General features: G+C 48.0%; 1 protein-coding gene across 1 annotated transcript in view; it reads right to left on the bottom strand.

Moving 5' to 3' along the window:
- cacng2 (calcium voltage-gated channel auxiliary subunit gamma 2) overlaps positions 1 to 23,609 on the bottom strand; it is a 105,778-nt gene that overhangs the window by 22,988 nt on the left and 59,181 nt on the right. The window contains 1 exon segment of the mRNA XM_033013106.1: positions 1,010 to 1,093. Coding sequence (XP_032868997.1) covers positions 1,010 to 1,093 — 84 coding nt within the window.

Raw genomic sequence — 23,609 nt, 5'->3', positions numbered from 1 at the left:
AAAAGGAATAGCTGACGTTTTGGGTCGGGACTCTTCTTCAAACTCATTGAAGTTCTCTTTACCCACCTTTGCTTTATAACTTGCCAATGAACACCTTCAGACCCTACACAAATATACTGCAGATGCTGGTTCATGTTCATAAATCACAGGAGCAGAATAAGGCCATTCGGCCCATCGAAACTACAGTGCCATTCAATCGTGGCTGATCAATCTTTCCCTCTCAACCCCATTCGCCTGCCTTCTCCCCATAACCCCTGACACAGTCAATCTCTGCCTTAAAAATACCCAATGACTTGGCCTCCACATCTGACTGTGGCAGTGAATTCCATTGATTCACCATCCTCTGACTAAAGACATTCCTCCTCATCTCCTGTGTAAAGGTACATGCTTTTATTTGGAGGCTGTGGCCATTTGGTCCTAGACTCTCCCACCCTTGGAAACATCCTCTCCACATCCACTCTACCCAGGCTTCTCACTGGTTTACAAAGGAAAGACACAAAAGGGCACGACATACTAGAGTAAAGGGCCTGTCCCACTTGAAAGTAATTAGCGAGTCACGCAGGTGGCGCGCGAGGATTTCGTGAATCCCAAAATCCTGTGGCGCTGCGCGCGTGCGCTTACCTCACCACGCACCATGCGCGCGTAATACACGCCGTACGCGCGGAATGCACGCATCACGTGCGCGTCGTGACGGGTGAATGATGTCGCGCAAATGACGGCCAAGTGGGACAGGCCCTTAACTCAGCAGGTCAGGCAGCATCTCTGGGGAACGTGGATGGTGACCGCACCCGTGGTCAGGATTGAACCTGGCTCTCTGGCGCTGTAAGGCAGCAACTCTACCTTTTATACATTAGTGCACCACAGCTGAGAGATGGCTGCTTTAAGGAAGGGATATTCTGCAGCTAGTTTTATCTCTGTTATTTGTCCAAGTAAGCAGCAACGTTGGATTATTTCGCAGACAGGACGTCGCTGAATTAAACCAGAAACGTGATAACGGAGGTAAACTTACGTAAGAAGTATTCGGCTGCATCAGCCTCGTAATCGGCATCTTCTGGGAAGTGGTCAATCTGCTTACACATACCTTTAAAATTACCTATTGAAGGAGAAAGCAGAAAGAAGTAAGTGAGCTTTTCCCGTGCGAGTGAGTGAGTGAGTGGCAGGGAAACGAGAACCAACATGAAAATGCTGCAAGCACTCGGCAGACCAGGCAGCGTCTGTGGAGAGAGACAGCACAGACAGGTCAAAACTTAGGTCAATAAACCTTCATCAAAACTGAGGAGAGTTAAATAGCAAAAAGTTGCGGAGAAGGTTGTAATGCCCCTGTCCCACTTAGGAAACCTGAACGGAAACCTCTGGAGACTTTGCGCCCCACCCAAGGTTTCCGTGCGGTTCCCGGAGGTTCCCGTCAGTCTCCCTACCTGCTTCCACTACCTGCAACCTCCGGCAACCACCTGCAACCTCCGGGAACCGCACGGAAACCTTGGGTGTGGCGCAAAGTCTCCAGAGGTTTCCGTTCAGGTTTCCTAAGTGGGACAGGGGTATAAGGGTAGGGTGGGGGTTGGAGAGGGTGAGGGGGATGTCGATGAAGGAGTGGAGACCAAGGGAAACAGAATGACACATGTGGTTAGTTAAGGGCCTGTCCCACTGTACGAGGTAATTCAAGAGCTCTCCCGAGTTTAAAAAAAATCAAACCCGTGGTAAGCACGTAGAATTACGTAGCGGGTACGTCGGAGCTCGGGACGTCTCTTAGCGGCTCGTAACGCTAACGGCAGGTACACGGGAAACGCGGTAAGCTCGGGAAGACTCGTGAAGATTTTTCAACGTGTTGAAAAATGCCCACGAGAGCCCCGAGTACCTATTACCGTAATTCTCCGAGTTCGAATCGGGCGAAACTCGGGAGAACTCTTGAATTAGCTTGTACAGTGGGACAGCCCTATTAGAAGGGACTGCAGATGCTGGTTTACACTGAAGATTGACACAGAATGCTGGAGTTACTCAGCATTTCAGGCAGCATCTTTGGAGAAAAGGAATAGGTGACGTTTCGGGTCGAGACCCTTCCTCAGAGTGAGTGAAGCCTGACAGTCTGAGGAAGGGGTCTCGACCGGAAACGTCACTGATTCCTTTTCTCCAGAGATGCTGCCTGACCTGTGGAGTTACTCCGGCATTCTGTGTCTATCTTCGATGACGCGAGCGGTGTTGGTGTTGGCTGACGGAGGGTGGTGAAGGCTCGTTAATCGTGACTGATCTGTCTGCTGGAAGTGTAAATGAGGAGAAGAAGGAGAACAGAGAGAAAACAACATCGTTAATGTGAGATACAAACCATACGGTGACAGGAAATCTGAAATCAAAACAGAAAATTCTTAGAATGCTCAGCAGGTCTGGAGGCATCTAAGAAGAGGGGAGAATGCCATTTAATGCCATAGGGTTATGACGTCATCAGAACAGGCCTTATTAACAGGGAAGTCAGGTTGAAGTCAAATTGAGTTTACATCATGCACTGGTAAGGTTAAGCCCCCGTCCCACTTTCACAACCTAATTGGCGACCTTTGCCGAGTTTACCCTCGACTCATACTCGCAGCATGGTCGCCCTGTAGGAGGTCATAGGAGGTCTTCGTAACTCTTCCTCGTGTTCGTGAGTGGCCTCCGCGTACTCGTGGCCTCATGTGGGTCGCGCCGTTTTTTCCAGCCCGATAAAAAATGTTCACGAGGAAAGAAAACGTCGGCATGGAAAATATTGATACTTTTTACTCGTAGGTAGGTCGTAGGTACGTGTTAGTAGGTCATGATGGTAGTCGTAGACAGTCGTAGGTAGTCGTAGGTCGGTAACTGGCCCGAGACAAAAAATGCAAATAGACATAATTTTATCATGTGATAATTTTCCACTCGTAGCTAGTCTTAGGTGTGGAAGACTGAGGTCGAGGGGGGTCGTAGGAGATCGTAAACCTGGTCGTAGGAGGTCGTAGGCATAGTCGTAGGAGGTCGTAGACATAGTCGTAGGATGTCTTTTACCTGGACGAGTCAACACGGCCTTGACATTTTTTTCAACTCGTCTAGGGTCTTCTAAACTCGTGGATTAGGTCGTCCAAGTGGGAAAGGCCCTTTACAGTTACAATGCAAATCTTGCTTGCAGCAGCATCATTAAAGCATAGGTTGAAATACACACACAAAAGCATAAATGACACTACAAGACAGTGAAAAACCAAGAAAACCAAGACCAGTGGGCGGCACAGTGGCGCGGCGGTAGATTTGCTGATTTACAGCGCCGGAGACACGGGTTCGATTCTGACCACTGGTGCTATCTGTACGGCGTTTATACATTCTCCCCTGTGACCGTGTGGGTTTTCTCCAGGTGCTCCGGTTCTCCGAACCCTGGTCGCTGGCACCTCTGCCAGTTGTGTTTCTGATGAATTCTGAATGAGTAACGCTGAAGAACCAAGGGAAGTGCCTCGGTTAAAATCACGGTGGGCGCAGCGGTAGAGTTGCTGCCTTACAGCACTCGCAGCGCCGGAGACCCGGGTTCGGTCCCGACCACGGGCGCTGTCTGTACGGAGTTTGTACGTTCTCCCCGTGACCTGCGTGGGTTTTCTCCGAGATTTTCGGTTTCCTCCCACATTCCAAAGACGTGCAGGTTTGTAGGTTTGATTAATTGGCTTGATAAAAATGTGAACATTGTCCGTAATAAAATTGTCCAACTTCCAGTATACTTCCCGGTGGACTCTTCGGAAGGTACAAGGTACAAGTCAAAGGGGTGTTTGACCTGTATCTGCCCTCACACCATATGTTATGTTCTATCATTCAATCCTGCAGGACAGAGTCCCAAAATCCGGCGGATATCTTGAGTCTTCAGAGTTTAGAGATACAGCACGGAAACAGGCCCTTCGGCCCACCGTGTCCACGCTGACCAAGGATCACCCCATACACCAGCACGATCCTACACAATTTACAATTTTACTGAAGCCAATTAAGCACGTCTTTGGAGTGTGGGAGGAAACCGGAATACCTGGAGAAAACCCACTTGGTCACAGGGAGAACGTACAAACTCCACACAGACAGCACCCGCTGTCAGGGCTGACCTCGGGTCTTTGGCGCTGTAAGGCAGCAACTCTACCGCTGCACCACTGTGCCGCCCTTCATATTAGCTAATAGGCTAAACCACCTTCTTATCAGGTCTAAAGAATCCCAATGGGTCTATCCACTTTCATAAGCACAAGAAGATGGCCACAAAGGGCGGCCATGTTGGCGCAGCGGTAGAGTTGCCACCTTACAGCGCTCGCAGCGCCGGAGACCCGGGTTCGATCACGACTATGGGTGCTGTCTGTACGGAGTTTGTACGTTCTCCCCGTGACCACGTGGGATTTCTCCGAGATCTTCGGTTTCCTCCCGCACTCCAAAGATGTACAGGAATGCAGGTAAAGTGGCTTGGTGTCTGTGTAAATTGTTGCTAGTGTGTGTAGGATAGTGTTAATGTGTGGGGATCGCTGGTCAGTGCGGACTCGGTGGGCCGAAGGGCCTGTTTTTGCACTGTATCTCTAAACTAAACTAAACAAAGAAGCTGGAGTAACTCAGTGGGTCGGGCAGCATCTCGGGAGAGAGGGGATGGGTGATGTTTTGGGTCGAGACCCTTCTTACGCACAATTCCAAATGGCCGCAGAGGACCTAACATGGCATAGATGTCAGAACTGTTCACTTCATGGCAGAACTAATATCTAAAACTCGGCAGCAGGATCAGGAGTTATTTGCACCAACAAGCGATCTAACACTAATTAGCTCCTAGCACTGATTAAGCAAATCACCATTCCTCCCTGAAGTAAAAAAGATCTTTCTCTCTGTGTGTGGTGTTGCTTTGCGACTAATCAAAGCTGGGATATATCTGCCGACTGTCAATTTGTAAATATGCCAAAACGGCTCCTAATGGGAGAAGAGCATCTATAGCGTAAACATCGGAACACGGGAGCAAGACTTTCAGAGTAGTTGTATTTGAATGATGGATTCATTTTTGTGTTTGTGTGGGGATTATTCACGAATGGAGTTAAAACACCGATTGGCCATCGATTTCATCTCCCCCTCTCATACCATCGAACGAGTGGGCAATGTGTGTATTGGAGGGAGATAGACTCAGCTGGAGTGACGCAGCGGGCCAGGCTGCATCCCCGGAGAAAACGATGGGTGTTCAAGAAGGAACTGCAGATGCCGGAAAATCGAAGGTAGACAAAAGTGCTGGAGAAACTCAGCGGGTGCGGCAGCATCTATGGAGCGAAGGAAATAGGCAACGTTTTGGGCCGAAACCTGGGTTGTTTCGAATGGGTGATTTTTCGGGTTGGAACCCTTCTTCAGCGAGGTTGAAAAGATCCATGAACTGTGGAGTGACTTTAGGCTTTAGAGATACAATGTGGAAACAGGCCCTTCAGCCCGCCGAACTGTGATCACCCCGTACACTAACTCTCTCCTGCACACTAGGGACAATTTTACAACGTTACCACAGCCAATTGACCTACAAATCTGTATGTTTTTGGAGTGTGGGAGGAAACCGGAGCACCCGGAGAAAACCCACGCGGTCACAGGGTGAAAGTACAAAGTCCACACAGACAGCACCTGAGGTGGGGATCGAACCCGGGTCTCTGGCGCTGTAAGGCAGCAACTTTACCGCTTCGCCACCATGCCTGAGCATTGTCACCTTGCTGGTTGTGGGAGTTACCTCTGCGTTAATTTGGCTGTTACAATAAACTGCTTCAAACAATGTATTCAAACTAAGACAATGGACAATAGCTATTCGGCCTTTCGAGCCAGCACCGCCATTCACTGTGATCATGGCCGATCATCCATAATCAGTACCCCGTTCCTGCCTTCTCCCCATATCCCCTGACTCCGCTATTTTTAAGAGCCCTATCTAACTCTCTCTTGAAAGCATCCAGAGAACCGGCCTCCACCACCGTCTGAGTCAGAGAATTCCACAGACTCACAACTCTCTGTGTGAAAAAGTTCTTCCTCGTCTCCGTTCTAAATGGCTTATTCCTTATTCTTAAACTGTGGCCCCTGGTTCTGGACTCCCCCAACATTGAGGAACGTGTTTCCTGCCTCCTTGAAGACGTACCCTCTGGAACGAGCTCCACTTTGTGCCAAGTTGATCACATGCCGTCGTAGTCCGTTACTGAACAACCTTACTGAAAGTGCAGCTCGTTCTGGAGTGTAGGTCTTCAGGGTATGGCCCTGTGCCAAATCCAACCAGGTAAATCCATTCTGACCACTTGCGGCCCAACCAGACTACTTAAATCATCAGTGATGAAATGGTGGATGTCGTTTCTCTTTTTTTAATTTCTTTTTTATTTAATCTTTTTATTTTATTTTTATTTAAGCAAGAAAGAGAAAAAGTGAGATGTGCAAAGATCGAACCCCTAGACTACCAAAGTAGTGTCGCCAAAGAGTGAATAAATGAAAGAAAGAAGAAAGGAATAGAAAAAAAATAAAAGGACAAAAAGACAAAGAGAGAAAAGAGTGGTGATATACCTGCCTCACATCCCTCCCCATCCACCTCACCCAACCCGTAATTAAAATTAAATCCAAAGTTGTGTCGTGCCATGTTATCCTTGTAATAAATCAATGAATGGTGTCCATGTCTTCGAAAAATGATCTGGTTTTTCTGCCAAGACAAGTCTAATATTTTTAAGATGTAGCGTCTCGGACTTGTTTATAATCCACATCTTAAGAGTAGGGACGTGGATGTTGTTTTCAGTGCCGTATAGTGACGCCTATTCCCCTGTCCCACTTAGGAAACCTGAACGGAAACCTCTGGAGACTTTGCGCCCCACCCATGGTTTCCGTGCGGTTCCCGGAGGTTTTTGTCAGTCTCCCTACCTGCTTCCACTACCTGCAACCTCTGGCAACCACCTGCAACCTCCGGGAACCGCACGGAAACCTTGGGTGGGGCGCAAAGTCTCCAGAGGTTTCCGTTCAGGTTTCCTAGGTGGGACAGGGGCATTACTCACTGATGATCCACACACTTGTGTGCACGACTATGAACGACGCAGCCTTGACCTACTCACCAATGCCAACTTTGGGTTTTTCCTGAACCTACTCCAAATTTCCAGGCTGGACCAAGGAGCTAACTAGGTGAAAATAAATGGCCTTGAACATAGGCTTAGAGTCATACAGCACGGAAACAGGCCCTTCGGCCCAACTCGCCCATGCCATATAACCATATAACCATATAACAATTACAGCACGGAAACAGGCCATCTCGACCCTTCTAGTCCGTGCCGAACACGTATTCTCCCCTAGTCCCATATACCTGCGCTCAGACCATAACCCTCCATTCCTTTCCCGTCCATATAACTATCCAATTTATTTTTAAATGATAAAAACGAACCTGCCTCCACCACCTTCCCTGGAAGCTCATTCCACACAGCCACCACTCTCTGAGTAAAGAAGTTCTCCCTCATGTTACCCCTAAACTTCTGTCCCTTAATTCTCAAGTCATGTCCCCTTGTTTGAATCTTCCCTACTCTCAATGGGAAAAGCTTATCCACATCAACTCCTTCTATTCCTCTGATCATTTTAAAGACCTCTATCAAGTCCCCCCTTAACCTTCTGCGCTCCAAAGAATAAAGCCCTAACTTGTTCAACCCGATCAAGATGACCGATCTACACTAGTCCATTTGAGACTTTAGACTTTATAGAAGTACTGACCCTTTGGCTGACCAAGTCCATGCCGTCCAACGATCACCCCTAATACTAGTACTGCCCTGCACCCTACGGACAATTTACAATTTTTTTTTTAACCAGAGCCAATTAACCTCTAAACCTGCACATCTTTGGAGGGTGGGAGAAAGCTGGAGAAAACCACAGGTTCACACTGAGAACATACAAGCTCCATACAGACAGCGCCCGTAGTCAGGATCGAACCTAGGTCTCTGGCGCAGTAAGGGAGCAATGTTACCGCTGCGCCACTTGCCACCGTCACTCTGCCTGCATTTGGCCCATATCCCTCAAAACCTTTCCTGTGGCAGCATTTTACTGAGTGCGGCATCGAGACACCTCAGTAAAACTGGCGGCTGAAGGGCCTGTTTAAGTTCCACACTCTCACTTGAAAACAAATTAAATCAGTTCAATTCAATCAATCAATGAATCAAAACTAACAGCGATGGAGTATGTGTAAGAAGGAACTGCAGATGCTGGTTTAAACTGGAGTAACTCAGCGGGACAGGCAGCATCTCTGGAGAGAAGGAATGGGTGGCGTTTCGGGTCGAGACCCTTCTTCAGCGATGGAATATTATCTGACCAAGTGGCTGTCTGTGGGATCACACTTGGCATGTCTGAAGAAGGGTTTCGGCCCAAAACGTTGCCTATCTCCTTCGCTCCATAGATGCTGCTGCACCCGCTGAGTTTCTCCAGCATTTTTGTCTACCTCACACTATGCATGTCTTTTCTGCATCAGTTCCTACATCACGGGGCGACCACACTTCACTGACTACCAAGAGGCCTGAGAGGTCCTGAGGGTGTGAACTGTTGAGGTTTTTTTTTCTTTCCTCGGCCCTGCAGATCATTCCTAATTAGGACTGAGACGACATGCTACAATTCCTGCAATTAAATTCACAGCCGCTGTCGTTTTTATCAACCATTTTGGGCGTCCTTCAGCGGAAGGTAACAGCCGTGAAGAAGTGGGGAGGGAACAGAGAATATCACGCAAACCCCAGACCTTAAACCCCCCCATCCCGAAAAATGCAGAGGGGATTCAGAAGTAAGTAATTGTTAGTTATATAGAACTTTTAAATCAAATCACATTGAAGCCAAAGTGCTTTACAGAGAAGAAATCAAATTACCATACATCCATATAAAATTAAAAAAAATTAAAAAAAGACACAGCACACTATAGAATTTAACATGAATTTAACATGAACATGAACCCCATAGCAGAATCAACATTTTCCACTGTGAGGGAAGGCACTAAAAAATCCAGTCCACTTCCTCATGTTCACCCGAGGTCGGGGCCTATTTGAGGCCTCCACAGTCGCCGCAGCGGAGGCCCGATGTTTCAGGCCCCTCTCGCCGGATGATGGAGTTCCGGCGTCGGGAGAACACTCTTCAGCGGCTTGGAGTGTCTGGAACGGCCGCTTCCTCCCCGGAGACCGCGGCTCCCGAAGTCCACGGGCCGCGCCGGTCGGAGCTCCGGCACTGGCGATCTCGGCGAGAGATCCCAGGCCCCGCGGTGTTTGAAACCAGCTGGACGCTCGCAGCCACAGCTCCAGTCGGCGGTCTCCAGCCCTCCGGAGCTCCACACGGAGACCCGGGCAAGGAATATACGGCAGGAGACGGGATATGTCCAATTGCAGACACAAAAAGCCGGAGTTACTCAGCGGGACAGGCAGCATCTCTGGAGAGAAGGAATGGGTGATGTTTTGGGTTCCTACACCACATACACTGGCTCAGCAGAGAGTTTAGTTTACTTTAGTTTGGTGTATTATTGTCACGTGTACCGAGGTACGGTGAAAAGCGTTTTTTGTTGCATGCTATCCAGTCAGTGGAAAGACTATACATGATGACAATCAAGCTGTCCACAGTTCACAGATACAGGATAAAGGGAATAACGTTTAGTGCGAGATAAAGTCCATTAAAGCACGATTAAAGATAGTTTAAGGGCCTGAGATAGTGGCTTAGCACCACTCTCCAGTTGGTGATAGAACGGTTCAGTTGCCTGATAACAGCTGGGAAGAAACTGTCCCTGAATCTGGAGGTGTGCGTTTTCACACTTCTGTACCTCTTGCCTGATGGGTGAGGGGAGAGGGAGTGGCCGGGGGTGAGACTGGTCCCTTGATTATGCTGCTGGCCTTGCCGAGGCAGCGTGAAGTGTAGATGGAGTCGATGGAAGGGAGGTTGGTTTGCGTGATGGTCTGGGCTGCGTCCACAATTCTCTGCAATTTCTTGCGGTTTTGGATGGAGCTGTTCCCAAACCATGCTGTGATACATGAATGAAAGATGAAAGAGCCAAGATGAGGGGGGTGGCTAGTGACTGGCGGTGAACTGACAGCTATCTCTGCAAGCTCAGTTGGAAACACACACTTTGAACATCAGGATCAACTGGCAGATGCGTGTATTGGGCAAGGTTCCCTGTATCGATGGAAGATAGACACAAAACGCTGGAGTAAGTCAGCGGGACTGGCAGCATCTCTGGAGAGAAGAAATGGTGACGTTTCGGGTCGAGACCCTTCTTCAGACTGATAGTCACGGGAAAGGGAAACGAGAGATATAGACGATATAATTTACTAGAATGTTGCCTGGGTTTCAACAACTAAGTTACAGAGATAGGTTGAATAAGTTAGGTCTTTATTCTCTGGAGCGCAGAAGGTTAAGGGGGGACTTGATAGAGGTCTTTAAAATGATGAGAGGGATAGACAGAGTTGATGTGATCAAGCTTTTCCCTTTGAGAATAGGGAAGATTCAAACAAGAGGACATGACTTCAGAATTAAGGGACAGAAGTTTAGGGGTAACATGAGGGGGAACTTCTTTACTCAGAGAGTGGTAGCGGTGTGGAATGAGCTTCCAGTGGAAGTGGTGGCGGCAGGTTCGTTGGTATCATTTAAGAATAAATTGGATAGGCATATGGATGAGAAGGGAATGGAGGGTTATGGTATGAGTGCAGGCAGGTGGGACTAAGGGAAAAAAATTGTTCGGCGCGGACTTGTAGGGCCGAGATGGCCTGTTTCCGTGCTGTAATTGTTATATGGTTATATGGTTATATGGTGATGGAGAGAGATGAAGAACAATGAATGAAAGATATGTAACAAAGTAACGATGATACAGGAAACAGGCCATTGTTAGCTGTGTGTTGGGTGAGAACAAGAAGCTGGTGCGACTTGGGTGGGGGAGGGATAGAGAGAGAGGGAATGCCGTGGTTACTTGGTTAGAGAAATCAATATTCATACCACTGGGCTGTAAGCTGCCCAAGCGAAATATGAGATGCTGTTCCTCTAATTTGCATTTAGCCTCACTCTGACAATGGAGGAGGCCTAGGACAGAAACGTCAGCGTGGGAATAGGATGGAGAACTAAAGTGTTTGGCAACAGGGGGATCAGGTTGTATAGATTGTACAAATCTATGTACTCCTCAGTGGATTGTCACCTTGTCGTGGTGGAGAAGCTTGTGTGTTCCTGAGATCCTGAGAGTGATGCCGTCTGGAGCTATGCTCCTGGTAGGACCACCCATGGCGGTAAGGTCGAGGGGGAGGACTCTGACAAAGAGCAATCCAACCAAGACCTCAACAGTGGAACAGTTGAGCGTCACAACGGCTGGGAAGGCGGGTGAATGCTGCAGCAGAAAAGGGTCTCCGGTCATCTTGGACTCCATGCCACTGGATCCTGAGCCAGATCTGTCAAGGACCGTGGGGTGGCTGTCTGTGCACCAGTCTCCCCACGTTAAACAAGGTCACCCACAGGCTACCCTCCAACCCTGGAGGCACCCATGGTCAGCCATGACCAAGGGAGGGCCTAAGAAGAAGATGTACCTTGTACACCCTTGTATAGAGGGGCAGGACCCAGTCTCAGCTTTCCCAGGTGTCGGAGGCCAGTCTCACAAGAGACTGAACCATTCCCACAAGAGAGAGAAAAATCACCAGTGGCTAGTTTTTCTAGACTTCAGACTTTAGACTTTAGAGATACAGAGCCGAAACAGGCCCTTCGGCCCACCAAGTCTGAGCTAGCCCACACACTAGCACTATCCTACACACATTCCAAAGACGTACAGGTGTGTAGGTTAATTGGCTTGGTGTATGTGTAAATTGTCCCTAGTGTGTGCAGGATAGTGTTAGTGTACGGGGTGATCGCTCGGTGGGCCAAAGGGCCTGTTTCCGCGCTGTATCTCTAAACTAAACTAAACTGAACTAGGGACAATTTACAATTTTACCGAAGCCAATTAACCTACAAACCCTGCACGTCTTTGGAATGTGGGAGGAAACCGGAGCGCCCAGAGAAAACCCACGCGGTCCCAGGGGGAACATGCAGACTCCGTAAAGACAGCATCCGTAATCAGGATTCAACCCGGGTCTCTCGCGCTGTGAGGTAGCAACCTCTACCTCTGCGCCACTGTGCCATCCCTGTGATTTCAGTGTACAAGGATACCAGCATAGTGGTATCAACAAGGTATAAACCAGAGGACAGTATATGCATCTCTCTCCTCATTCTCGGAAATATTAAAACAAATAGCCAAGAAAAAGACATCCAACTTGATTATTACACTGACAGATTGTTACAAAATGGCTGCCTCTCTAAATATGATAATTTATCCAAGATAACAGCAGTTTGAACCATTTTGTTTTTTAATTTTTTAATTCTGTAATTTCATAAAGTCTCATAGAAATGTTTCGATCACAAAATGTTGCGCACACATGTGAGCAAGTATACATAGAATGACTCAGCATGGAAACAGACCCTTCAGCCCAACTTACCATTGCTGTCCACCAGGCCCCATCTACACTAGTCCCACCTGCATGCGTTTGGCCCGTATCCCTCTAAACCTGTCCAATCCATGTACCTGTCCAAATGTCTCTAAGGTGTTATGATAGTCCCTGCCTCAACTACCTCCTCCAGAGGATTGTCCCATACACCCACCATCACTTTGTGTAAAAAGGTTTCCCCTCAGGTTCCTATTAAATCTTCCCCCCTCACCTTAAACCTATGTCTTCTGCCTCCTGATTCCCCTACTCCGTGTCAAAGCCTCTGTCCATTGACCCCATCTATTCTTCTCATGATTTTGTACACCTCTATAAGATCACCCCACATCCTCTTCGAGGGAGCCTGTCAATCACTGCCTGCTGGGTGCCATGGGAACGGTCTCGAGCAGAGAGTGGAAGTGGTACCCGACAAAACTAAAGAACCTCCATGCATCTCCCATTGCTAAGTGTAGGAAGGAACTGCAGATGCTAGTTTAAACCAAACACAAAATGCTGTAGCAGCTCAGCGGGACAGGAGAGCATCTCTGGAGAGAAGGAATGGGTCGAGACCCTTCTTCAGGCCGAGAGTCAGGGGCCTTCAGTCTGAAGGAGGGTGTCGACCCGAAACGTCACCCATTCCTTCTCTCCAGAGATGCTGCCTGTCCCGCTGAGTTACTCCAGCGATTTGCGTCCACTGTATCTCCCATTGTTAACATGAAATTAAAAAAGCCATCCAGTTACGTTGCATACTTTACACTATGTAGCTTCTTGTGAAAGCGCTTCATAGGTCACGACATGCGGCTTGCAAAGGAGGTTAGGTGGGTGTGGTATAACACTGTGGACATCTCTACCTAGGCTGGAACCTGGCTTACGTGTCCTGAAGCTTGTACAGTGGGACTTTGGAGTGCACTTTGCATTTTCTCCGCCCCCACCTTCAGTCCCAAGAGGGAGAGAGTCAGCGCGCGGATTCATGTAGTTATTCCCGTATGACTCATTGCCGATTCTGATTCCCCCCCCGCCACGTATCTCACAGTGCTGCTGTGTCAGGATGGCTTTACCCAGGGAGAGCTCATCCGCCTCCTCTTGCCCCTTCACGGATTCCGAATGGCAATATCCAGCCTTGCTGCACCAGTGCGAGAGCGTTTGAGTACAGGAGCATAGTGATCCTACTGCAGTAGTACAGGGCCCTGGTGAGACCGCTCCTGGTGTATTGTGTGCAGTTTTGGACTCCTGGTTTGAGGAGGGACATTCTTGCTTTAGTTTTTTTGTTTTAGTTGTAGAGATACCTCGCTGGTCGGCCCACCGAGTCGGCGCTGCCAGCGATCCCCGCATATTAACACTATAGTACACACACACACAGGGGACAATTTACACATACACCCAAGCCAATTAACCTACATACCTGTACGTCCTTGGGGTGTGGGAGGAAACCGAAGATCTCGGAGGTAACCCACGCGGGTCACAGGAAGAACGAACAAACTCCGTGCAGACAGCACCAGTAGTCAGGGTTGAACCTGGGTCTCCGGCGCTGCAAGCACTGTAAGGCAGCAACTCTACCGCTGCGCCAACACCACCGCTATCGAGGGAGTGCAGCGTAGGTTCACCAGGGATGGCAGGACTGACATATGATGAAAGATTGGATCGGCTGGGCTTTTATTCACTGGAATTTAGAAGGATGAGAGGCTATCTTATAGAAACTTCTACAATTCTTAAGGGATTGGACAGGCTAGATGCAGGAAAAATGTTCCTGATGTTGGGGGGGAGTCCAGAATCAGGAGTCCCAACTTACGAATAGGGGTAGGCCAATTCGGACTGAGATGAGGAAAAACCTTTTCATCCAGAGAGTTGTGAGTCTGTGGAATTCTCTGGCACAGAAGGCAGTGGAGGCCAATACACTGGATGTTTTCAGGAGAGAGTAAAGGGCCTGTCCCACTTTCACGACCTAATTCACGACCTCTGCCGAGTTTGCCCTTGACTCATACTCGCAGCATGGTCGTCACGAGGGCGTGGTAGGTCGTAGCAGGCCATCGTGATGCTAGTGGTAGGTACTCGTGGCATCAAGTAGGTCGGGGCGTTTTTTCTAGCCTGATGAAAAATGTCCACAAGTTAAAAAAGTCGTGAAAGTGGGACAGGCCCTTTAGATTTAGCTCTTAGGGCTAATGGAATCAAGGGATATGGGGAGAAAGCAGGAATAAGGTACTGATTGAATGGCAGTGCTGGCTCGAAAGGCCGAAAGGCCTACTCCTGAACCTATTGTCTATGTTTCCATGTTTCTCTCTGCGGCTCCTTCTTATTACACCGAGTTCTGGATAAGCCTGCGAGACGGTGCAGAGGCTGCAGCTTGTCAAAGGATGTTTTGTTTAACGCAAGGTACCCACATGACAATTGTTCTGGGATGTCAGGACTTTCATATGAAGAAAGACTGGATAGACTCGGTTTGTACTCGCTAGAATTTAGAAGATTGAGGGGGGATCGTATAGAAACGTACAAAATTCTTAAGGGGTTGGACAGGCTAGATGCAGGAAGATTGTTCCCGATGTTGGGGAAGTCCAGAACAAGGGGTCACAGTTTAAGGATAAAGGGGAAATCTTTTAGGACCGAGATGAGGAAAACTTTTTTCACACAGAGAGTGGTGAATCTGTGGAATTCTCTCCCGCAGAAGGTAGTTGAGGCCACAGTTCATTGGCTATATTTAAGAGGGAGTTAGATGTGGCCCTTGTGGCTAAAGGGATCAGGGGGTATGGAGAGAAGGCAGGTACAGGATACTGAGTTGGATGATCAGCCATGATCATATTGAATGGCGGTGCAGGCTCGAAGGGCCGAATGGCCTACTCCTGCACCTATTTTCTATGTTTCTATGTTTCTATGTTGCAGAACTGGAGAGAAAAATCGATGAAAAATATGTCTCAAGGAACAATGGGACGGGCAATAAATGGCAGCGACGCCCACATCCTGAGAAGCGAATAAATGAAAGGAAGCTCGCTGTGACATGCTTTAAGAATGGGATGAAAGGCGGAAGGAAGCGTTGGTTTGTGAGTTGTCAGTGATTCACTTTCTCACAATAATTACACCCAATTCTTTCACAAAGCAACGTTACAAACCAGCAATGGGTTTGACATTCAGCGGTGAGCTGATGAGTTACAATAGGTGTGCGTCGTGATACATCTCGACAGAGCGCTCGCATAACCAGAGCTTCTGCGCCATCTTCAGCAACACGTGGAGGACCATCGTGCCCTGCCGACACTTTGAAAGTACGGCCCACGGCTCCACTCTTCTCCTCATAGCCTTGTCATTTCGTTTTTCTTTTCAGGTATTTATCTACTGCACGAGGTAATTCAAGAGTTCTCCCGAGTTCTCTCCTGATTCGAGCTTGTGTAATAGAAACATAGAAACATAGAAAATAGGTGCAGGAGTAGGCCATTAGGCCCTTCGAGCCTGCACCACCATTCGATATGATCATGGCTGATCATCCAACTCAGTATCCCATCCCTGCCTTCTCTCCATACCCCCTGATCCCTTTAGCCACAAGGGCCACATCTAACTCCCTCTTAAATATAGCCAATGAACTGGCCTCAACTACCTTCTGTGGCAGAGAATTCCACAGATTCACCACTCTCTGTGTAAAAAATGTTTTTCTCATCTCGGTCCTAAAAGATTTCCCCCTTATCCTTAAACTGTGACCCCTAGTTCTGGGCTTCCCCAACATCGGGAATAATCTTCCTGCATCTAGCCTGTCCAACCCCTTACGAATTTTGTAAGTTTCTATAAGATCCCCCCTCAATCTTCTAAATTCTAGCGTGTACAAGCCGAGTCTATCCAGTCTTTCTTCATATGAAAGTCCTGCCATCCCAGGAATCAGTCTCTTTGAGAAAGATGCACAGAATCTCTTGCCCAGAGTAGGTTGCTCATTATTCTATGTTCGCTCTTCTGGGTGAGATTCTAACTGCATTTTGTTGTCTCTGTACTGTACACTGCACAATGACAATAAAGATTGAATCTGAATCTGAGGTTCATGGTGAAGGGGAAAAGATTCAATAGGAATCTGAGGGGTAACTTTTTTTCACACAAAACGGGCGGTGAGTGCACGGAACGAGCTGCCGGAGGAGGTAGTTGAGGCTGGGACTATCCCAACGTTTAAGAAACAGTTAGACAAGTTTGGAGGGATATGGGCCAAGCGCAGGCAGATGGCACAATGGGCTAAGTGTTCGGCTGGAAACCGGGAGGTAGCCGGTTCGAATCCCGCTTGGAGTGCATACTGTCGTTGTGTCCTTGGGCAAGACACTTCACCCACCTTTGCCTGTGTGTGAATGTGTGTGAATGTGTGTGAGTGATTGGTGGTGGTCGGAGGGGCCGTAGGCGCAGATTGGCAGCCACGCTTCCGTCAGTCTGCCCCAGGGCAGCTGTGGCTACAGAAGTAGCTTACCACCACCGAGTGTGACTGAGGAGTGAATGAATAATGCGATGTAAAGCGCCTTGAGTATTAGAAAGGCGCTATATAAATCCCATCCATTAGATGGGACTAGTGTAGCTTGGACATGTTGGCTGGTGTGGGCAAGTTGGGGCGTAGGTCCTCTTTCCACACTGTATCACTATGACTATGAAAAGATTCTATTGAATCTGTCTTCACCAGCCTAGAGAAGGATACAGGCCAAAAGCAGGCAGGTGGGACTAGTATAGATAGAGCATGTTGGCCGGCAGGGGCAAGTTGGGCCGAATGGCCTGTTTCTACACTGTACGACCCGAAGACTCTATGGCCTGTTAGGCTGGCCACTCTAGATCACGGACGGTTGTTGCGTAAACCGTATTCTTCCGAGCTCCTCCCTTCCTATTGCAACTATGTTGAATATGAGAATCTTTGGTCACCCTCCCTCCATCAATGGATATGTAGAACAAGGTGGCTGCAGTACATATAATCTACAAGATACCATGCAGGTAGTTGCCAACACATCCAAAGCCCATGATATTTACCATATAGTTGGGTAAAGGCAGCAGGTGCAAGGGAACAACAGTACAATGAGGTATCTAACCTAAATGTTAGTAGTTACTTAAGTTATGATGTCGGATGGAAGCTGCATACCCAAATCTCGTTGTACTTATGTGCAATGACAATAAAATATATTATTATTATTATTATTATTATTATTATTATTATTATTATTATTATTATTATTATTATTATTATTATTATTATTATTATTATTATTATTATTATTATTATTATTATTATTATTATTATTATTATCCCCCCTCACGTTATACACTAATCGGACCTGAAATAAATTACCAATCTTTCATCAACGCTGGCTAAGATTCCTGGAACCCCCTCTCTAACGGTACCGACCAAGATGGGCAGCACGGTGGCGCAGCGGTAGAGTTGCTGCCTTGCAGCGCCAGAGACCCGGGTTCGATCCTGACTACGGGTGCTGCCTGTACAGAGTTTGTACCTTCTCCATGTGACCGCGTGGGTTTTCTCCGGGCGCTCCGGTTTCCTCCCACACTCCAAAGATGTACAGGTTTGAAGGTTAGTTGGCTTTGGTAAAAGAAAATTGTATATTGTACCCTAATGTGTACGATATTGCGAGCGCACGGGATGACTGCCGGTCGGCGCAGAATTGGTGGGTCGAAGGGTCTGTTTCCACACTGTATCTCGAAAGTAAAGTCTAAAGTTGCTCTGCCTACACTTGGAGTCCGCAGGGTGATGGGGGTTATGTTGTCAGTGAAACCAGAGGGGAGTGGCTCTTCTTTGAGAGGGCTTAAAGCACATGATTGAATCTCCTCCTCTGTCACCTGGCGATCCCTTCTCATGAGAGAGCTCAGAATCATGTCTGCTTTGTGATCTGTTACTGGGCGAACAACATGAGCCATCCAACAGGACTAGGGACAGACTAGTGGGGCCGTTGACCTGGGAGGGGACACTACATTTCCTTGCTTGTCCCTGCAGTGAGTATGGAGGATATGGTGGTAACATCATTGGTGGTGCCAGTGACACCATAACTATATCCAAATGATACGCCAGTTATCATTTGCTGCATTAACCCAGTGGGATTCCAGTGACATGGCAGGAACACATGTCCATAGAGGCAGTACAGAGAAGGTTCACCAGACTGATTCCTGGGATGGCAGGACTTTCATATGAAGAAAGACTGGATAGACTCGGCTTGTACTCGCTAGAATTTAGAAGATTGAGGGGGGATCTTATAGAAACTTACAAAATTCTTAAGGGGTTGGACAGGCTAGATGCAGGAAGATTGTTCCCGATGTTGGGGAAGTCCAGAACAAGGGGTCACAGTTTAAGGATAAGGGGGGAGTCTTTTAGGACCGAGATGAGAAAATCATTTTTTGCACAGAGAGTGGTGAATCTGTGGAATTCTCTGCCACAGAAGGTAGTGGAGGCTAGTTCATTGGCTATATTTAAGAGAGAGTTAGATGTGGCTAAAGGGATCAGGGGGTATGGAGAGAAGGCAGGTACAGGATACTAAGTTGGATGATCAGCCATGATCATATTGAATGGCGGTGCAGGCTCGAAGGGCCAAATGGCCTACTCCTGCACCTATTTTCTATGTTTCTATGTTTCTAACACGCCAACAATATCTTACCAACAACCCAACAAATCCGAAGTATTATGGCCCTGTCCCACGGTACGAGTTCATTCCAAGGGCTCTCCCGAGTTTGCCCTGATTCAAACTCGGAGATTTACGGTAATAGCCGCTCGTCGGTACTCGGGGATCTCGTGGACATTTTTCAACATGTTGAAAAATCTTCACGAGTCTTCCCGAGCTTACCTGCTGTTAGCGAGTCTTCCCGAGTAGCTGCCGTTAGCGTTACGAGCCGCTAAGAGACATCATCGAGCTCTGACGTACCCGCTACGTTCATTCTCCGTGCTTACCACGAGTTTGGGGTTTTTTAAACTCGGGAGAGCTCTTGGAATGAACTCGTACCGTGGGACAGGGCCATAAGATAGACACAAAATGCTGGAATAACTCAGCAGAACAGGCAGCATCTCTGAAGAGAAGGCATGGGTGACGTTTTGGGTTGAGACCCTTCGTCAAACGTGACCCGAAACGTCACCCATTCCTTCTCTCCTGAGATGCTGCCTGTGCCGCTGAATTACTCCAGCACTTTGTGTCTATCTCCGATTTAAAGCAGCACCTGCAGTTCTTTCTTACACAAATCCTAAGTGTATATGGATCCTGAAATGATCCATAAATCACTCACTCACTGAGCAGTGCATCTCTCAAACCACCTTTACAATGCCCCCTGAGATAAGCACATTCAACTGTTAGAGCTGTTGCCTCCCAGAGCCAGAGACCCCGAGGTTCGGCCCTGACCTCGGGTGCTGTCTGTGTGGAGTTTGCATGTTCTCCCTGTGACCATGTGTGTGTTTTATCCGGATGCTCCCACATCCCAAAGACATGCAGGGTTGTAAGTTAATTGACCCTCTGTTAATTGGCCCAGGATTGTGGGGGTGTGAATGAGAAAGTGGAATAACATGGAAATAGTGTGAACAGGCGATGAGTGGCCAGTATGCATTCAGTGGGCCAAAGGGCCTGTTTCCATGCTGTATCTTTAAAACTAATGGGGCGGCACGGTGGCGCAGTGGTAGAGTTGCTGCCTTACAGTGCCAGAGACATAGATTCGATCCTGACTACGGGTGCTGTCTGTGTGGAGTCTGTACGTTCTCCCCAAGGACTTTATCTGGGTGCTTTGGTTTCCTACCACACTCCTAAGGTTTGTAGATTAATTGGCTTTGGACAACAAAAGCTGTAAATGGTAGTGGTGTGTAGTGCAAGTGGACTGGGGTGATCGCTGGGTGGCGCAGATTCGGTGGATTGAAGGGCCTCTTTCAATGCTGTAACTCTAAAATCTAAAGTCTACAGGAGGTACCCAATACTTTCATATGTTCATGTGAAAATAGGTCCAGGAGTGGCCCTTCGAGCCAATATGATCATCCACAATCAGTACCCCGTTCCTGCTTTCTCCCCATATCCCTTGATTCCATTAGCCCTAAGAGCTATATCCAAATCTCTCTTGAATACATCCAGTGAATTGGCCTCCACTGCCTTTTGTGGCAGAGAATTCCACAGATTCAATAGACAATAGACAGTAGGTGCAAGAGTAGGCCATTTGGCCCTTCGACCCATTCAATGTGATCATGGCTGATCATCCCCAATCAGTACCCCGTTCCTGCCTTCTCCCCATATCCCCTGACTCCGCTATCTTTAAGAGCCCTATCTAGCTCTCTCTTGAAAGCATCCAGAGAACCGGCCTCCACCGCCCTCTGAGGCAGAGAATTCCACAGACTCACCACTCTCTGTGAGAAAAAGTGTTTCCTCATCTCCGTTCTAAATGGCTTACCCCTTATTCTTAAACTGTGGCCCCTGGTTCTGGACTCCCCCAACATCGGGAACATGTTTCCTGCCTCTAGCGTGTCAAAAGCCTTAATAAACTTCCCTCAGTGGGTGAGGCAGCATCTCTGGATGGAAGGAATGGGTGATGCATTTTTCCCAGCCTGAAGCAAGACTCTAGTCCCAGAAATCCCAGAGACTTCTCAGGATGGCAAGAAGCATCGGGTGGTTGACAACACAATATTGGAAAATAACTGCAGAACATCCAAATGCCCTTCTTCTCTTGAATAAGGGATCAGGTCAGATGAGGAAAAACCTTTTCACCCAGAGAGTTGTGAATCTGTGGAATTCTCTGCCACAGAAGGCAGTGGAGGCCAATTCACTGGATGTTTTCAAGAGAGAATTAGATGGAGCTCTTAGGGCTAACGGAATCAAAGGATATGGGGAGAAAGCAGGAACGGGGTACTGATTTTGGATGATCATCCATGATCATATTGAATGGCGGTGCTGGCTCAAAGGGTCCTCCTGCACCTATTTTTTATGTTTCTATGATGTTAAACCAGGTGAATGTTAGGAGTCCATCACCATTTGGAATTAGTTTAGTTTATTGTCACGTGAAAAGTTTTTTTTGTTGCGTGCTATCCAGTCAGCGGAAAGACTGTACACAATTACAGTCCATAGTGTACAGATACAGGATAAAGGGCATAATGTTTAGTGCAAGATAAAGTCCAGAAAAGTCAGATTAAAGATAGTCCAAGGGTCGCCGATGAGGTAGATGGTAGGTCAGGAGAGCTGTCCAGTTGGTGATAGGATGGTTCAGTTGCCTGATAACAGCTGGGAAGAAACTGTCCCTGAATCTGGAGGTGTGCGTTTTCACACTTCTGTAGCTCTTGCCCGATGGGAGAGGGGAGAAGAGGGAATGGCTAGGGTGAGACTGGTCCTTGGTTGTGCTGCTGGCCTTGCCGAGGCAGCGTGAGGTGTAGATGGAGTCGATGGAAGGGAGGTTGGTTTGCGCGATGGTCTGGGCTGCATCCACAACTCTCTGCGATTTCTTGCGGACTTGGGTGGAGCTGTTCCCGAACCAATGCATCCCCGATCTCCGCAATTATCCCCAATCTCTGAGGAAACTCTCAAACCCTACAATAAAACTGGTTGTAATTTTGCTGTTTGTGGGAGCTTGCAGTGTACAAGTTGCAGTCTGAAGAGGGATCTCGACCCGAAACGTCACCCATTCCTTCTCTGCCTGTCCCGTTGAGTAACTCCAGCATTTTGTGTCTATCAGAGACATGGATGTCTATTCTTGTTTAATGGAATCGGGGGCCGCAGAATATAGAGCACTCTCGAAGCTGAGACCAATAATGAGAGAGTGTTAGAATCTCATTACTTCCTCAGATGTCCTGTAATGAGATACAGTGAGCCTGCAGCACAGAGACTGAAGAGACGGACCCTGCTGTGGTACAAATGACAGCCACAGGGTGCAAGGATTTTACCGGCTCCCACACTGGGCTGGCCTCAAAGACTGAATGAAGCAGACTCTGTCACCTGCAGCATTACCCGCGCTTGCCAATAAATATAGATTGTTTAAAGGCAGTGGAATGAGGCTCGTGCTTGCGTGTGTGTGTATGTGTGTGTTGTGTGCCTGTGTGTTGTGTGCGTGTGTGCGTATGAGTGTGTATGTGTGTGTGCATGTGTATGTGTGCGTGCGTCTGTGTGTGTGTGTGCGTGTGTGCGTATGTGTGTATTAGTGTATGTGTGTGCTTGTGTGTATGTGTGTGTATGCGTGTTTGAGTGTATGTGTGTGTTTGTGTGTGTGGGTTTGTATATGTGTGCGTGCACACATCTGTGAGTGTGCACGTGCGTGGGTGTACGTGGGTGTGTGCGCGTGTGTGTGCCCGCATGTCTGTGCGTTTGTGTGTGTGTATTTGTGTGTGCGTGTGTGCATTTGTGTGTGTGTGTGTGTGTGTGTGTGTGTGTGTGTATTTGTGTGTGCGTATTTGTGTGTGCGTGTGTGCATTTGTGTGTGTATGTGTGTGTGTGTGTGTGTGTGTGTGTGTGTGTGTGTATTTGTGTGTGCGTGTGTATTTGTGTGTGTGTGTATATTTGTGTGTGTGTATTTGTGCGTGTGTGTGTATTTGTGTGTGTATATTTGTGTGTGTGTATTTGTGCGTGCGTGTGTGTAATTGTGTGTGTTTTGGAGAATGCAAGGAAAGCTGTGACGAAGCTGGAAAGAGTGCAGAGAAGATTTATGAGTTGCCGAAACTTGAGGGTCTGAGTTACAGGGAGAGGTTGGGCAGGCTAGGACTTCATTCCTTGGAGCGCAGGGCGCTGAGGGGGGATCTTTTAGAGGTATATAAGATCATGAGGGGAATAGATAGGGTAGATGCACACAGTCTTTGAACCAGAATAGGTGAATCAAGAACCAGATGGCATTGGTTTAAGTTGAGAGGGGGAAGATTTAATAGGAACCTAAGGGGCAACCTTTTCACCCAGAGGGTGGTGGGTGTATGGAACGAGCTGCCAGAGGAGGTAGTTGAAGCAGGTACTATCACAACATTCAAAAGACATTTGGAGGGGTAAATGGAAAGGAAAGGTTTAGAGAGAAATGGGCCAAATGTGGGCAGGTGGGACCATCCTTGATCGGCATGGGCTAGATGGGCTGAATGGCCTGTTGCTGCGTTTCTATGCTGTATGACTATAAGCTTTGCTGGGTAGTGATCAAGAGGAGATGATAAAGACACATAGTCAGCAAACTATCGGGCAGGACGCCCACAGGGGGGAAACCCATTGATTTCCGCCCGTGATCCATGATAATGCACTCAACACTGACAATTGGAGATATTAAGAA

This window comes from Amblyraja radiata, chromosome 38 (genome assembly GCF_010909765.2).
Source record: "Amblyraja radiata isolate CabotCenter1 chromosome 38, sAmbRad1.1.pri, whole genome shotgun sequence".
In the NCBI taxonomy this organism is placed as follows: Eukaryota; Metazoa; Chordata; class Chondrichthyes; order Rajiformes; family Rajidae; genus Amblyraja; species Amblyraja radiata.
This window is presented reverse-complemented; position numbering and strand designations above follow the sequence as displayed.